Here is a 16,635-nt window from a genome sequence, read left to right on the forward strand (position 1 = left end):
AGTCCAGAGAGTCCAGAGGTTGGGAACAGGTGTCAGAGAGCCTTTCTCCCTGCCTGAGGGGCACATGCTCCAGAGAGACCTGTGGGAAGCACCCCCCGCCCCCACACTTGATTCTGGGGGCAGTGGGAGGTCCAAGGGCAAGGTCAGGGTCAGGGGTCATGTTGCTGAGTCTTCAGGCCAGCCACTGCCCCTGGTAAAAAATGTGTCTTGTTCTCCTTCTGCCTTTCGAAGCCCAGCTCCTAGTGGAGACAGATACCTTCGGTAGTCAAGTCCGGATCAAGGGCAAGGAGACGGAGTTCTACCTGTGTATGAACCGGAAAGGCAAGCTTGTGGGGAAGGTAAGTGGTGGTCTGGGACTTGGGTGGGTCCCCCAGCAACCCAGGGCAGCTGGAGCAGTGCCTCCTGGGCCCCATCAGCCCTAAACGGGAAAGAGGTCCCATGAATGTGTATGTGTGTGTGAGACAGAGATTCCCATTGTGAGATCTCTTCATCACCCCCACTTCTCTGTCCCCTCACCTGTAGCCTGCCAGATTGCGGCTGTGACTTTGGGGAGCACATGGGGCCCCGATCTCTCCTAGTGGACGTGGAGCTCTGGCTTGCTTGGCAGTGGGAGAGCCCCCAGGGGGTCTGAGGCTCCCAGTCTGAATGTACCTGACGTCTGGCAGCAGGGAACCAGCGGGCCAGGGCCTGGGGCTGCAGCGCTGTTTTAATAATCACAGGGGGTTTATGACTCCCCACAGCCACACCTCTGGAACCCAGCAGCCTCTTCGGCCTTGTGATTCTAGCATTTCAGAAAGGTTTTATTACTTTGGAACAGGCATGTAACATATTAGGGCGGGGGTAGGATATGGGTGGGGTGGACCCACGTGCCAGGGATTCTGAGCCTCCACTGATGCTGCATTTTGATGCTGCTGCCCCTTTTGGCCGGAGTGTCCTTGTTTGTGAAGTTCACACACTTGCTTCCTTTGGGTGCTCCTGTGGAAGGTGTTACAGGCAGTAGCTCTATAGTGGATTCATGCTCCAAGTTCCCTTCTCTCTGCAAGGACCCTACTCACCCCCTGTCCAACTTGTATAATGAGGGGGTGGCTTCTGCTGGCCAGTTGGAGTGGAGGGTAGAGGGTAGACCCAGATTCCAAAGAGGATGGCTTCTTCTCCTTGAGGCAAGGCCCTCTGTGACGACCTGCATTTATTACACCTTGTTAGGGTGGGGGAAGGAAGCATGACTTTAGTTTCTGTTTAAGCCATGGCTTTGACTCCCAGAATCCCCCAATTCTTATCCCTCTTCCCCCCTCCCCTCCATATCCTGGGGAGAGGATGACAGGCCAGAGACCTGAGCCAGGAGAGTGTCTCTGATTATTTGTTAATAACAAGGGTACCAATAGCCTCTGTTAATTGAGCACCTACTTTCTGCCAGGCACTAAGCAAAAAATGCTTCAAAATAATACCATAAGGTGGGTCGGGGAAGAACAGACTTCCACCATTCCCATTTCATAGATGAAAAAGCTGAGGCTTGGCCGTGTCCGGGCACTCTTCCCAGGTCACGGGCTAGAGCTTGGCGGGCTTCAAAGCCCAATTTAGAAGGCAAGGATTCCAGCTGGAGCTTCTCAAAGAGCAACAGAATAGTAATCCGTAGCGCGCCCCGGGATGCCTAGGAGTGGTTTTAATTAGTGATTCACTTTCCGCGGACTCACTCACCGCGTCTGTCCGCGGCCGGCCGGCCGGCCAGCGAGGGGTCCGGGGCAGGGGCGGCAGGCGGGCCGGGCGCCGGGTCCCCTGGCCTGGCTGTGCGTTTCCTGCGGCGGCGCGGCCAGCCCCGCGTCGGGCGCTTTGTTCTCCTGCCCGCCTGGGCCGCCTCCCAGGCCGAACCTGCTTGCAGTTGTGGGCTCGCCTTTCTCCCCTCACCCCCCTTTTTTCCCCTGTTTAAAGGAGGGGCCGTGCCCAGTGCCCGCGTGCCCCTCCCTCCCCGTCTGCGTGGTTCCCGGCATCTTGACCCCAGGAGGGCCGTCCTGGGGTCAAAAGAACAGCCCCGTCCCCTCGGGCCGCTGCCCGCCGCCCGCCCGCCCGCCGGCTGGCCGCTGAGTCACCGCTTCCACAGGAGCCGGCTCCGATTTCCTGCCCCCTCGCCCTCTCTCCCGTCATTAATATTGGGGACGGTTCAGCTGGCGGCGAGGCCCGCCCCGCGCTCCACTTCCCTCCACCCTTGCTACAGGCAAGGTGCCCCTCCACCTTACTGCAGGGTCCCCCCCACCCCCCACCCCCAAGTTTCCCCTCCCGGCTCCCGGGCTGGCCACGGAGGCTCCACGGGCGTCCGGCTACCCATCCACCTATCCCGACTCGGCCGGGTGGGTCCCCCTGTTGGCCCCTACCCAGCCCAGCGCCCACTCTCTGGGTCCTGCAGTTGGGAGCCCCGGGTCCTTGGCTGGCAGTTCTGTCACAGGTCGGCAGCCGATCAGACCTGGGGTTACTCTTGATGGCTGGTCTGTGTCTGGTCCTGCCCTAACTCCTGCCTCTGTTCTGCCCTCGTACCTTCTCCAGAATAGTGCTCCTCCGCTGCCTCAGGCTCCACCTCCAGGCCTTTCCCCTCTGCCCACTCTCAGCTTTTTCTAAAGCTCGCCCCTCCTCTCCACCGGCAGCTTAACCAGAACCAGTCCTCAGGCCCTCACCTTCTACCCAAGAAAGGCTACACTCCTTGGAGAGAGCCTGCCTGCCCTCGTGTTGCTATGTCCCAGACACACGGCACTGCCAGCCTCCACTCCTTGGATGCGGCCTTCAGGCTGTGTGCATGCGGTTCCCTCTGCCAGGACACCCTTTCCCTCGACCATCCACCGAGTCTTGGCTCCTCCCTTCATGATCTCTGGCTTCCCTGACTGCCCAGTCAGCACACCCACCCTGGAGCCCACGGCTACTCACACAGCCCTCTCTCTGCAGTCTGCTCACCTGGGTTGACACTGGCTGTTTTCCTGCTTGCATCCCCCACCAGGCTAATGGCTCTGAGGGCCAATTCTGGATCCATCCATCATGCTTCTTATACCTGCTCAAAGGATACCAAAGAAACAGAAATGTGGTGCTTACCTTTTGAGAATTGACTCAACCTACAGCCAGAATTAGCCACATCAGGCCTGGGAATCTTAAGTGCTGTGACCACACTGAGCCTCAGTGTCCTCTCCTGTAAAATGGGAAGATAATCCTGACACTGAGTAGGCACTTACTTGTTAAACATGAGCTACATTCCCCTTGAAAGTCAGGTTCTTCACCTGTGGGAACCCTTGACCTCAGTTCAGGCTCTGGCTCCTTTGGCTCAACAGGATAGCTTACTTGGATGGCTTTGACCCTGGGTGTCAATCTTCTACGTATCTGGCCACAGCTGGACACATCACTGAACCCCCAAGAGAGCCTCTGCCGATGCTCCAGACCCTTGGCCTTGCTCCTCTCTGCTGCATCGTACTGATCGCATGCCAGAGCTCTTCTCCCAAGCCCCTGAGAGAGAAGAAGCCCCCTTGTCCTTGCCACCTCTCTGGACCCCACCTCCACCTGACCCAGGAGATAGTACTTCCTTTCATTCCATAAAAGAGTTGTTGAATGTCAAGCACTGTGTGCTAAGCAGTTGTTCCCCATCTCTGGAGATTCAACCCAGGTGGATTTTTCTCATCTGTCTCCTCCTGTGTGATCATTGGTGTGTCCCCTTTGGGGTAACATGGGGCCCCAAACCCATTCAGAGCAGGGGGTCCCTTGTACACTGCATGTTTATGAAGATTGCTTTGGTTGAATGTGACTGAAACCTAATTCAAAATGCCTTTAAGCAAAAGTCTTGTTTTTTTTTTTTTTTTTTTTGTCTAGGTCACTAAAAACATCCAGGGGGTAGTTCTGATTTCAAGGAAGACTAGATCTAGGGGCCAAGTGATGTCATCAGGATTCAGTCTTCAGATCAAACAGAAGGAATAGGACTCCAGTTTGGAAAGAAGGAGGTTGGAGGTGGTAGATTTCCAGAGATGATCAAATTCTACTAAATCACCAAGGTTCTGGGATGGGCCGTTCCGTTACTCTCTAAATATTGGTGATCTGCCTTGCCTGAACCAATTGAGTCAGCATTTTGGGGGGTGAGGCCCATGCACATGTGTTTTTTAAAAAATCTCTGCAGGCCATAAGCAGGGTCATAGAGGTGGTGAGGAGAAAGGCAAGGGTCAGGCTCCAGGGTGGCCTACCTGTGAGCTTCTTATCCACTGAGTCTGAGTTCAGGTGGGAACTCGTGATGGTTCCTATGGCTCCTCCCAAGGGCTCCTGACCTCTGGGGTGTCAGAACCTCAGCCTGAACCCCAGATCCTCAACCCAGGCAAGAGCATATGTGCCAGGCCCTGTGCTGGCCCTTGAACCTCCAATCACTGCTTCCTGAGCATGGCAGCTCTGTGGTCCTGGGGGACCTGAGGTGTTTTGATGGGCAGCACCCACTCTTCCATACCCTTTCTCCCATGGGCCTGTCTGGGATTAGACAGCAGAGAAGTGAGCTGCAGTGGCAAGTGCAGCTTCAAATCCTGGCTTTGCCGCCTAACAGCTCCATGATCTGGGGAAAGCCATTCTTGTGTATTTGAATTGTTTTCTCCTACCAGGTAGAGTCTCCCTTGGCAAGTTAAGAGGATTAAATGAGACAGTGGATGTGGAAATATGTGGGCTCTAGTTGGCAATCAGTAAATGCTGAATGAATGAGTAAATGGATGAGTAGGGACACCAAGGTGGGCAGGCTGAGAGCTTGGGCCCTCACTGTTCTCAGCACATCTCCCAGGAGGGGCCTCTCACAACTCACAGCTGCCTCTGGGACATTCGTAAGGGATCCAGGAGGCAGAGTCCATTTTCTTTTGGAGGAAAACCAATTAATGTGTCACTCCCTCCATCTGTGTCCCAGCAGAACTCTCATCCATTTAACCACAAATTCTCCGGGTGCCCCTGTCCTGAGCTAAGACCTATGTCGAAGCCATGAGAGCAAGCGAGAAGCAGTCTTGACCTCCTGAAGCTCCTGGGCTGATGAGGAGCAGGCAGATACAGAACTACTCTGTTGGGCAGGCAGGAGAAGGAGTGGGTGTGGAGGGGATTCAGAAGATGGAGTATGTGAGTTGAATAAAGCATGCTGCTAAATGGGAGAAAGGAATGGCAACCCTCTCCAGTATTCTTGCCTGGAAAATCCCATGGACAGAGCAGCCTGGTAGGCTACATGGGGTCGCAAAGAGTTGGACACAACTGAGCAACGAACACACACAATGCTCAAACGGAGTCTTGAAGGAAGAGGAGGAAATACCCTGGGAGCTAGACGGCAGTCAGGGAAGGCTTCCTGGAGGAGGTGGTTACTGAACTGACTCTTGAATGTTGAAAGCAGTTTTCTAGGCAGATATTCTAAGATGGGGAACCAGCCATGGTATAGGCTTTATTCAGTTTTCTCTGACTGTTCCATCAAAACCATCCAAGGGACCTGGACTCAAGTTGGATAGGCAGCTTCTAGAATTATCCATGGGGAGCCCAGAGCCCACTCCTTTTTATCTCCCTTGCACATATGCCCCAGCTTCCCTCACAATAGGCCCTCTCTGCTCACTCAACCCATAATGTCCTCTGGGTCCTGCGTGCTTCTCCCAGGCCCACCCCCTGTATACTCTGCAGCCTCCTCGAAAGATCTCTCCTCCAGAGAATGTTTTCTTACCCTGCCTGTCCCTTTCTGCAAAGTTCAGCACTTTGTCTGCAGGGCCCAAGCTTGCCCTCCGCTCAAAGGTGAACGTTCCTGGAAGCTCCAGCCCGTTTTCCACTTCAAACAAAAGGCTGGAACTTGCACCTCAGTCTCCACACACAGCCAGACCGCTGGGCTTCCAACTTGGCTGGGCACCCGTCTGTAACGAGGAGTGGGCCCGGCCTAAATTTGGAGATGTTAGTTGGAAACTCGAGTGCTGCTAATTCAGGCCTTCCAACTCTGTGTGTTTCCCACTCTGCCACACCGAGCAATTCGGCTTTTTCAAGGAGGAGATTCAAAGTCCGCTTTCCACCACCTTTTGTTCAGATCCAAGGAGGGAGGTCAGACCTTCGGAACCACCTGCTCTTCAGAAATAATGTGAAAAGTTCCTACTGTGTGCCTGGCTCATTTATAAGCATCATTCCTCATAACATCTCTATGACGCAGGAGTCATTTTCCGTGTTTGGTCCAGGCAAGGAATCCAAAGTTTAGAGAATGAAATTAACTAGCCTGAGGTCACATAAGGAAGTGTGAGTTGATTCAGCGTCTGACTATGAATCTAGTGCTCCTTGCCTGGCATAGTGTCCCAGGGAGTTCACCGGGGACCCTAAAATCTTAGAACCATGGGTATAGGCTTTGAAGTTTGGTCATGCCAAAGCCCTTATTTTCAGAGGCTTCCACCCCTCTTCACAACAAACATTAAGATGTACCACATTAAATGTAATTTATGTTTAACTCTGTAACAGTGGAGTTGAATGGCTGTTGAGTAGGCAGTTAACTTGGTCCCCGGTTTCGTGCACATGAGTTGGGACTTCTTTCTGTTGCATGTGATAGAACACAGTCTCAACTGTTTTAAAGGAAATGAGATATTATTGGCCCACATAACAGTGAGGTAACTTGAGCTTCAGATATAGCTGGGTAGGTCCAAAAACTGAAAGATGTGAGGAGGACTTGGTTTCTTTCATTCTCTTCCTCTTGGCTTTCTTCCTCCAAGCTGACCTTGTTGTCAGGCAGCATTTCCCCTCATGGGGGTACAGTGACTGCCTTTGCTTCAGCCTTACCTATTTCCCAAGTTTAAACTGGCCTATGTTTGGGGGGATTATTTATAACAGGATCTTGAGGGCTGCTGATTGGATGACTCAGGCCACGTGCTGTGCTCTGCACCAATCACAGGAAATTATATTTTGATTGGTCAGATCTGAATCTTCTGTTCTAGTAGAGCTGAGGTGGAAGCCCCTGGCTCCATCGTGGGAGTGGAAAAGAAAGGGATCCCTGAATGGTAATGGGAGGCTGGTACCTAATTGGTGAGCAGGGAAGGATGCAGGGGCCGCCAAGGCAAGTCCACTCTAGGGATCCGGGGAGTGAAACTGCTGAGGCCAATGCCTGGGGCCAGGCCCTTTCTACTTTGCCGTCTCAAGCCTTGGCCCCCGTCCCTGCCTTCTCAACACAGCTCTGCCCCTTGCATCTGCCCTTCCTCTCTCACCTGCTCCTTCCCTCTCTTCCTGCAGCCTGATGGCACCAGCAAAGAGTGTGTGTTCATTGAGAAGGTCCTGGAGAACAACTACACAGCCCTGATGTCGGCCAAGTACTCCGGCTGGTACGTGGGCTTCACCAAGAAGGGGCGGCCGCGGAAGGGCCCCAAGACCCGCGAGAACCAGCAGGATGTGCACTTCATGAAACGCTACCCCAAGGGACAGGCCGAACTGCAGAAGCCCTTCAAGTACACCACGGTGACCAAGCGGTCCCGGCGGATCCGCCCCACGCACCCCGGCTAGGCGGCCCTGCCGCGCCCCCCCAGGCCGCCCCAGCCCACACTCACACTCACGGAGAACTGCAATCAGAGGAATATTTTTACATGAAAAATAAGGAAGAATTTCTATTTTTGTACATTGTGTTTAAGAGAAGACAAAAACTGAACCAAAATTCTTGGGGGAAGGGGAGCGATAAGGATTTTATTGTTGACTTGAAACCCGCTGACAAAAGACTCACGCCAAGGGACTGTTGTCAATGCACAGGTGCTTGTGTCTCTCTAGGAACAGACAACTCGAAACTCGTCCCCAGAGGAGGACTTGAATGAGGAAAACGACACTCTGAGAAACCAAAGTCCTTTTTCCCAAAGGTTCTTAAAGCAAAAAAAAAAAAAAAAAAAAAGGCAAAAACACAAAAAAGAAAAACAAAGAGAAAGTAGTGTTCCCCCCACCCAGCCAACTCCCCCTCTTTCCCAATCCCCTGTCCCTGCCCCAGAGTCCAACAAAAATCGCTCTCTGGTTTGCAATCATTTATTTATTGTCCGCTGCAAGCTGCCCTGAGACACCGCGCAGGGAAGGCGTGCCCCTCAGAATTCTCGGCGCCTCGACTTTCGACGACAGACGGCCTCGTCCAATCACGGTGACCCTGCATTACTCACAGTTCTGGAGGATGCTGCTATCGACCTTCCGTGACTCACGTGACCTAGTACACCAATGAATAAGGGAATATTTTAAAACCAGCTATATTATATATATTATATATATATAAGCTATTTATTTCACCTCTCTGTATATTGCAGTTTCATGAACCAAGTATTACTGCCTCAACAATTAAAAACAATTGACAAATTATTTAAAAAATCAAGAGGCGAGTGGTGGCCGGGGGCAGGGCTCAGGTGCCCTTCCATGTTTGTTCTTGGTCTGAGGTCGTTGGGCTGAGAGCTGGGGCCTCGCTCATTCATTTATCATTCATTCATTCCACACGGCCGTGCTCCAGGCACTGGTCTAAGCACTGAGGATGCAGCCTTAAACAAAGCAGATGGTAACCCTTGCTTCCAGAAAGATTACATTCTAGTGAGTCATGATTCAGTGGTTGACTCAGTCATACGTTCACATACATGTGCTCTCACGCACATTTATGTCCCAAGGGTATTCAAGGCCTTGTTGTTGTTCAGGCACTAAGTCATGTTGGACTCTTTGCGACCCATGGACTGCAGCATGCCAGACTTCCCTGTCCTTCCCTGTCTCCCAGAGTTTGTGCAAACTCATGACCATTGAATTGGTGATGCCATTCAACCATCTCATCCTCTGTCACCCCCTTCTCCTCCTGCCCTCAATCTTCCCCAGCATCAGGGTCTTTTTTCAAGGCCCTGGGGATTTATAAAAAAACATAAAAAAATCACAGCCTGCTGGGAACTTCACTTACAGTTATTCTCTTGATAGCAATGATTCATTGCTTCATGCATTGATTAATTAATTGAATCACTGATTCAACATATATTTATTAAACCCTTACTAAGTGCCAGCCACTCTTAGGTACTGAGAATTCATCAAAACAGATCAAAAAAAAAATCATGAATATGCAGTAAGGCTTATTGATTGAGTCATTTGGGGAGCTGACCCCTGGGTTGTGCCAGGCACAGACTGAACAAGGCACGGGTGGTCCCCACTCTCCTTTCGGTGGTGGAGGGGGTCTGATGCCCAGGTTGGGAGGGGACCTGGTGTTTCTTCCGCAGACCCTCAGGGGCTGGAGCATGAGGAGTGTGTCTGGCCTAAGAAACCTCTGGGGACTTTGGCTTCAAGGTCTTTTTTTCCCAGGGCCTGCCCTAGGGTTTGGGGGAGAGGTCGCCTTGGTCCTGGGGTGGAAAGTGGATTGGGCTTCAGGTTGACTGAGGGTCTCTTCTAGGGTCCTGCTGCTGTCACCTGCCTCGGTTGAAAATGCCCCTTGCCAGGAACGGCCAGAAGAGGTCCCCAGTGAGGCCCTACGGAGAGGGCAGGGGCAGGGGCAGGGGGTGAGGTGGGTGCGGGCAGCAGCATCTTCTCTGCAGAGGGCTCCTGGACAGAGGGAGCCAGGCTTCTTTTAGCTCCCTCTGTGACCCCCTCAGAACTCAGGCCAAACACCGCTCTTGGTTCTGTCTCTTCACCCCTGCACCCTCGCCTTCCTGCCCTTCGCAGTGCATCTTCCTGAGGGCTTTGTGAAGCCCTTTCAGGGGCCTTATCGCACTGTGACTTCAGGATGATTTGTGAGGAAGGGACTATCATTATCCTCAGGGTACGGGTGAGGAGACTCAGAGAAGTTTAGCTGCTTTCCCAAGGTCACAGAATAAGTGGTGGAGTGGGTATCCAAACCCTAGACACTCTTCGATTGCAGTACTTGCTACTTGGTGAGAGCTTACTGGATGTCAGACCCCCTGCTGGGTGCTTCGTGTCCACTTCCCTGGCATCCAGCAAAATCTTGTGTTGGACAGTTGGACTGATGAACAGACTGGGGCTCAGAGAGAACTCTTGACATGCCCAAGGCCTCCGTGAGCAAGTGATGAATCTGAGATCCTTGATGATAATAATGGTGACTGTGGTGGTCATTTATTGGGCACCTATTATGTGCCAGTTCCCTTCACCCTCTCTATTTTATTTCACTGAAGCCATAACCCTGTGAGTTGAACATGTCCTGTCTTTTGTGTCGGAAGTTTCAGAGAAGTGAAATGACCTGCCCAAAGCAATCCAAGCTAGAAAATAGTGCCATGGGTATTCAATCAGTCCATTGAATCAATCACTCATGCATCTGATAAATACATACTGTTTACTGTGAGCCAGATGCTGTCTCAGGGTCTGGAGATACCGTAGTTAGCTGAGCAGAGTCCCCGCCTCACAGAGCTTACGGTCCCTTGGGGGAAGATACAGCAAACTGAATAAATATAAACGCTTTCAGGTGATAGTAAAACATAAGGAAAAAGAAAATAGGGTGAGGAGATAGACGTGATGGAGCTGCTATTTTAGATAGAAAGGAAAGGGAAGGGAAGGGCTCTGGCGGAGGAGTCCCGTGCAGGCACCGAGGGTAAGAGCGAGCCAGGCAGAGGCAACAGAGAGGGCTCAGGGCTAGAAGCCTGTCAGGGAAATAATTTGAGGGGCCCGTGGGCTCATTGCAGAATCAATGGAGGGGAGAAGCTGAGTGTTGCAGGGGCTAAACCACCACTCCTTCCCTGGTGGCTCAGCAATGAAGAATCTGCCTGCCAATGCAGGAGACCTGGGTTCGATCTCTAGGTTGGGAAGATCCCACTCCAGTATTCTTGCCTGGGAAATCCCATGGACAGAGGAGTCTGGTGGACTGCAGGTCACAAAAGAGTCGGACGTGACTTAGCAACTGAACAGCAACAACAAAACCGCCCCTTGAGCTTTTTTATTTGGCGTGAGATGGGGAGCCACGTGTGATGTGTCTGACACTGTCAAGGGTCTGCTCTGGCTCCTGTGTGGGGAAGGACGGGCAGACTGCAGCCGGGGGTGCCTGAGGCCAGGATGAACCTGCACTGCACTGCCTTCTGCTGCTGACTGTGGCCTGCCTCCCCCAAAGCGCATCCTTCTGCTGCTGACTGTGGCCTGCCTGCCCTCCCAGCGCATCCTCAGGCCTCCATCCTCATCCCACAGGCTGCCCACACCACCCACATCCACCAACTTGCCTTGACTCCATCCCAGGTGCCCAGGGCTGGTGGTGATTTCCCCTCCTTAGTCCTCCAGAGACTTGGAGGATCTGGAGCCCTGGATTGAGTCACGCCCCATGTCTGGGCCTGACTTTGGAAGATGCAGACAGAGATTTCTGGATATTTCCCGAGCTGTGAGAAACATGCTAATCAGTGCAGAGGGCTGCTGAGAAGATTCCTCAGCCAAAGAGGATGTCTTAGGATGCTTCCCTGAGGAAAGCGTTGAATGAGTATTTCCACAGTCCAGCTGCACAGAGCCCACCACTTCTGAGTAATAATAACCACCACTTCTGAAGCATCTTCTATGTACCAAGCACGAGCTTATTGAATCTACCCAACCAGCCTTTGGGGTGGGCATTTTTAGCCTCACTTTATAAAGCAGGCTCAGAGAGGTGAAGTCACTTGCCTGAGGGCACACAGACAGTAAGTAGAGGAGCTAGGATTTGAACCCAGGGCCGTCTGTTTCTATGGTTTGATGACAGCCTGAGTGGCTGGAGCACTCTGCTCTCAGCTCCCTGATCCTGCCTGGGTGTCCATCATCTTCCAGCTCCCAGAGGGTGGAGGCAAATATAAACAACATTTTCAGGTGCCTAATGACAGCCTGTCCCTGGCCCTCTGGATCCTCCCCAGGATGCCAGTGTCCCAGAGGTCACGAGGGTGGGGGACCTAAGGTACCAGAGTTGGTTTTCACTTGGCTACTTTGCCAGCTGTGTGATCCTGGGCATGTCATGTCTTCCATGAGCAGTGTCCTTCATTAATCCAACCATTCTTACCTGGCAGGGCCCATGTGATGTTCAAAAGAGATAGGAGAGCAAATAATTGGGGATTATTCCTGTAATAAGAGCTGGAAGGCACCCATGCAAGTGCTTTATCCTCAGTCTTTTCTCTCTGTCTCTCTTCAGCCTCATCACCACTGTTTTTCCCTTTGGTCAAGACCCAGGGAATATGTGGGATCTTAGTTCCCTGACCGGGAATCAAACCTGTGCCCCCAGTGGAAGGATGGAGTTTTAACCACTGAACCGTCTGCAAAGTCCCAACCTCATCACTTTAGAGAGGAAAGAACCATGACTCAGGCAGAGGAAGTGACTTGCTCCAGAGCACCCAACAAGTTAATGAGAGAGCCCATTAGAATAGTGATGGTGCTGATGGTGAACCTCATGAGTTGTAGCAAAGGGACGTGAGTCAGAGCTCTTCCAGGGAGCTTGACGCTCAAGGGCTCCTTCAGTGGCCAGTCAGGTCCCCCTTAGCATCTTTTCAAAATTTGCTTCTCTGACCCAGAGAAGAAGAGGGCAGAAGGAAAGGGCTGAGGTCTCTTGATCCCAGACCCTCACCCTCTGGTCCTCACCCCTCCAGTGGTACTGTGCGCCTGAGCACCAGAAGTGAATACAGATGGACCCTTGCCTGGTGTTTCAGGAGGCCGGTAGGGGCAGTAACAGTGGGCTCAGTCCCCACATAGGGAGGGAAGCGGGTTTGGGGATGGCAGTGTGCTCTCCGCCTGCCCGCCCCACCCTTTGATTTTTGTTGTTGTTCAGTCTCTGAAGTCATGTCCAGCTCTTTGCAACCCCATGGATGTAGCACACCAGGCTCCTCTGTCCTCCACTGTCTCCCAGAGTTTGCTCAAATTCATGCCCATTGAGTTGGTGATGCTATCTTAACCATCCCATCCTCTGCTGCCCTCTTCTCCTTTTGCCTTCAATCTTTTCCTAGCATCAGGGTCTTTTCCAGTGAGTCAGCTCTTTGCATCAGGTGGCCAAAGTATTGGAGCTTCAGCTTTAGCATCAGTCCTTCCAATGAATATTCAGGACTGATTTCCTTTAGGATTGACTGGTTTGATCTTGTTGCAGTCCAAGGGACAGTCAAGAGTCCTCTCCAGCATCACCATTTGAATGCATCAGTTCTTTGGTGCTCAGCTTTCTGTATGGTCCAACTCTCCATCCATGCATGACTGCTGGAAAAACCACGCTAGGCATTGTTTGGATTCAGTCTCCTCCCCCTGTGGCCACCCCTCCCCTGACTACTGGGATGGGAGGGGGAAGTGATGTCTGTCAGGCACCTACTCTGGACCAATGCTTATGATCACAGTGACGTGCACACAGACTGTTCAGGATGGTTCCTGGTGCAGAGTAAGCTCTTGGTACCTTAGCTGTTACTATCATCATATTTGACTGGCACAAAGACCTTGCAAGACAGATATTAGGAGGGCCCTTTTGTAGATAGGGAAACTGAGGCCCCTAGAAAAATGCCATTGGCCCCAAGTTTAATGGTAGAAAGTGACAGAGCCAGATTTGAATCCAGGCTTCTCTGTTCCTACTTTCCACTTCCCCACCATTCCTCCTCTCCTTGCTTTTGTTGGGGATGGAGAGGGGAATAAGGCACCAAAACTTGGGGCAAGAAAAGTAAAGTGTTCCTACTGGGTGAGTGGGGACGACATGAACACAGGAGAGGCTGGGTCTGGGGTCTTCCTGCTGCCCAGGTGGGCTGAGGAGGGGGCGGGGGGTGAAGCCCCAGCTGAGCACAGGAACGAGATGCTCTCCTGACTGCCTGTCCAGGATGGAGCCTAACAAACCTGGGCTAGGATGCTGGGGGCTCGAAAGCCCCATGAACAGGCAGAGCCCTTCCTGCACAGCCCCAAGATTGGGGCTTCCAAAGAAACAGTAGTGAGTCTAATGCCAAAGATGTGAAGGCTGCCCCCCAACCATGCAATTAGCAGTGAGTGGGTCTGTTACAAGCATTAGGTGAGGGGTTGGGGACCAGACGGCGGCGAGGCTCACCCTTGCCACCCTGCCCCGGGACAGCCTGGCCCCTGGCTGAAACTCCCAGCTCTGGCAAGGAGAGGAGACGGCAGGTAGCCTGCTGGTGACTAGCCTCCTGCAGAGTGGGCCAGTAATGAACCAGGCATTCCTCCCCTCCTGAGGGCAGCTTCACGGACCTAATGAGCACCTGTAAGAATTTCTCCCCAGCTCCTCCACTCAGTGAATATTCCAATCTACCAGACTGACCACTGCAGCTGCAGGCCCCACTGTGGCCCCTAGGGTGGATCAGAGGTGCTGCTGATTTTAAATGACTCTCATAGACTGATGTTTCAATCATATGGGGCTGATTGTCACCTACTGATCACCAATATTGATCACCTATTGATTACTCCAATTCTCTTTAGTCTCATCCGAGTCCTCTGAGATAGTTAATTTTATCTGCTTCCTACAGATGAGAAAACTGAGGCCCTGAGAAGGTCAAGGTCAGGAAGTCAAAGCTTGGTTAAGGTCATCCATCAGACTGCTGGAATCCTGCACATGACTCTTGTTACCATATAACAGTCCCCCAGGGAGCTGGTCTTAACCTGTTCTATCCACAGACAGCAAATCAAAGAGGCAAAGTGACATGCTCAAAGTCACTCAGTTATTAAGCAGTGAAGCCAGGGTTTGAAAGTAGGTCCACTGGGTTTTAGAATCTTACCTCTCTCTCCTGCTGAATCTCTACTTCTGTCTCTGTGTTATTCTGGGTTCTTTGGCTAGAACTGACAGAAACACATGAAATCTGACTTAAGCTTATAAGGAAATTTCTTGGCTGGTGTAACAGAAAAATGCACAGGGACTGGCTTCAGGTAAAGCTGGTGCTCAGTCTCCTTTCCCAGTTTCTGCAACGTTGGCTTCATTCTCAAGAAGATTTTTCCTGTAGTTACTTATATCTAATTGGCTTAATGACTTCAGGGAAGAGGGAACATACCTTTTTGTGTGTGTGCATGCTCAGTCACTCAGTCATGTCTGACTCTTTGCTACCCTATTGACTGTAGCCCTCCAGGCCCTTCAGTCCATGGGGTTCGCCAGGCGAAAATACTGGAGTCGGTTGCCACGTCCCCCTCCAGGTTCCTCTCCCTGCTTCACTCCAGCTCTTCCAGTCCACACAGTAACCAGGGATCGAACTCTCTGTCTCCTCCGTTGCAGGCAGGTTCTTTACCGCTGAGCCACCTGGGAAGCCCTACCTTTTTCAGGGGCTTTGTAAAAGTCCCAGGGTTGATTCTGGATCAGTTCTCTCTCTTGCATGTTCTTGAACCAACCACTGTGATCAGGGAGAGAGAATATTTGAGTGACAAGGTCTAGTCATGGGCAAGTCCTTGGACCTGGGGTGGGGAAGCCATCGGCCAGTTCTATCAACAGTATCATCTGAAAGGAGCAGAGGGGTGGTTTCCCAAAGGAATATGGAAATGTTATTATTAATATCAGAAGAAAGGGGCAAAAGCAAGAACGGTTTGCTCCAGTGTTCTCTGTTTGGGTGTGCATCAGAGTCCGCAGAAGGGCTTGTTCAGCCAGTCTTCACCCCTACGTGTTCTGCTGTGAGAGGTGCGGGGTAGGCCCAAGAACGGGCAAGTTCCCAGCTGGCACTGCTGCTGGTCTGGGAGCTGCACTTAGGGAATCACTGGTCTGCACCTTTCTCTTACCCTCGCTCTGATCCCGTCTTATCCGAGTGCGTAAGGGCGTGTGTACCCATCCAGGCCTTCAGTATGGGGATGTATACAACTGTGCTATGTGAAGGCTTTCTGAGAGGCCCATGGGTACAATAATCATATGGGAATCGACTCTCCCAGGTGGAGCTAGTGGTAAACAACCCACCTACCAATGCAGAGATGGAGGAAGTGAAGGTTCGATCCCTGAGTTGGCATCTCCCCTGGAGGAGGAAATGGCAACCCGCTCCAGTATTCTTGCCTGGAGAATCCCTGGACAGAGGAGCCTGGCGGGCTACGGTCCATGGGGTCGCGCAGAGTCAGACACGACTGACGCAGCTTAGCACACACAACACGCAACTTTCCCAAGTGCTCTTTCCTAAACTGATCTGCCGGAGAACTTCCCCATGGTCCCTGGCTCCCTTCCTGCCCCTCCTCAACTTTACTGTAGAGAGGTGCACCTCTCACCCTCCCGGCATTGCAGGCGTTGCCTGGGGTGTAGAAAGTTCCAGCTCATGGAATGAAGGGATGCCCTCAGTGTGGGGAGCTCCCCTTAATCATGGTGCCGTGAATCTAAGGCCTCCGGCTTTCCCTTGTCTTTGCCCTATTCTGTAAGGGCAAAATGTGTATCCTGTTTCGGTCCAGATTGGATTATTCTGAATTCAGGTACTGTGGGGTGGTGGGAGTACTGACAATTTTCTTCAATTACCTTGCTTCTTTTATTCCCCAAATATTATCTATAATGCATTTACTACTAAGCGATGGTCTTATGAAAACAAAAGATGTATCAGTGGTGGTGAGAGTAATTTATTTGACTTAAGGGACACCAGCTCACAGCTGAATTCTGTGCTTTACCTCTCCATCTGTCTACCTACCTACCTACCTATCAAACCGTCTTGGAATGGCAATATTCAAGTCTTTGAAAAGAACGTTCTTTGAAATGCCAGTCTGGGTCCTGCTGCATCGTCACCATTCTCTGAGATGAGAAGGAGCCAGGAACGTTTCTCATCTTCTCCTTTGGTTCACGTTTCTGTGGGATGTTTTGCC

The 16,635-nt window shown here is 51.9% G+C and overlaps 1 protein-coding gene across 1 annotated transcript in view; it reads left to right on the forward strand.

The window, feature by feature from the left end:
• Positions 1-9,006, forward strand: part of FGF18 (fibroblast growth factor 18) — a 37,161-nt gene extending 28,155 nt beyond the window's left edge. Inside the window, exons 4-5 of the mRNA XM_019983099.2 lie at positions 232-338; positions 7,216-9,006. Coding sequence (XP_019838658.2) covers positions 232-338; positions 7,216-7,482 — 374 coding nt within the window. The 3' untranslated portion in view covers positions 7,483-9,006. The remainder of the gene's footprint in view (positions 1-231; positions 339-7,215) is intronic.
• Positions 9,007-16,635: the final 7,629 nt, after the last annotated feature.

The sequence above is a fragment of the Bos indicus genome, chromosome 20, assembly GCF_029378745.1.
Source record: "Bos indicus isolate NIAB-ARS_2022 breed Sahiwal x Tharparkar chromosome 20, NIAB-ARS_B.indTharparkar_mat_pri_1.0, whole genome shotgun sequence".
Lineage (NCBI taxonomy): Eukaryota > Metazoa > Chordata > Mammalia > Artiodactyla > Bovidae > Bos > Bos indicus.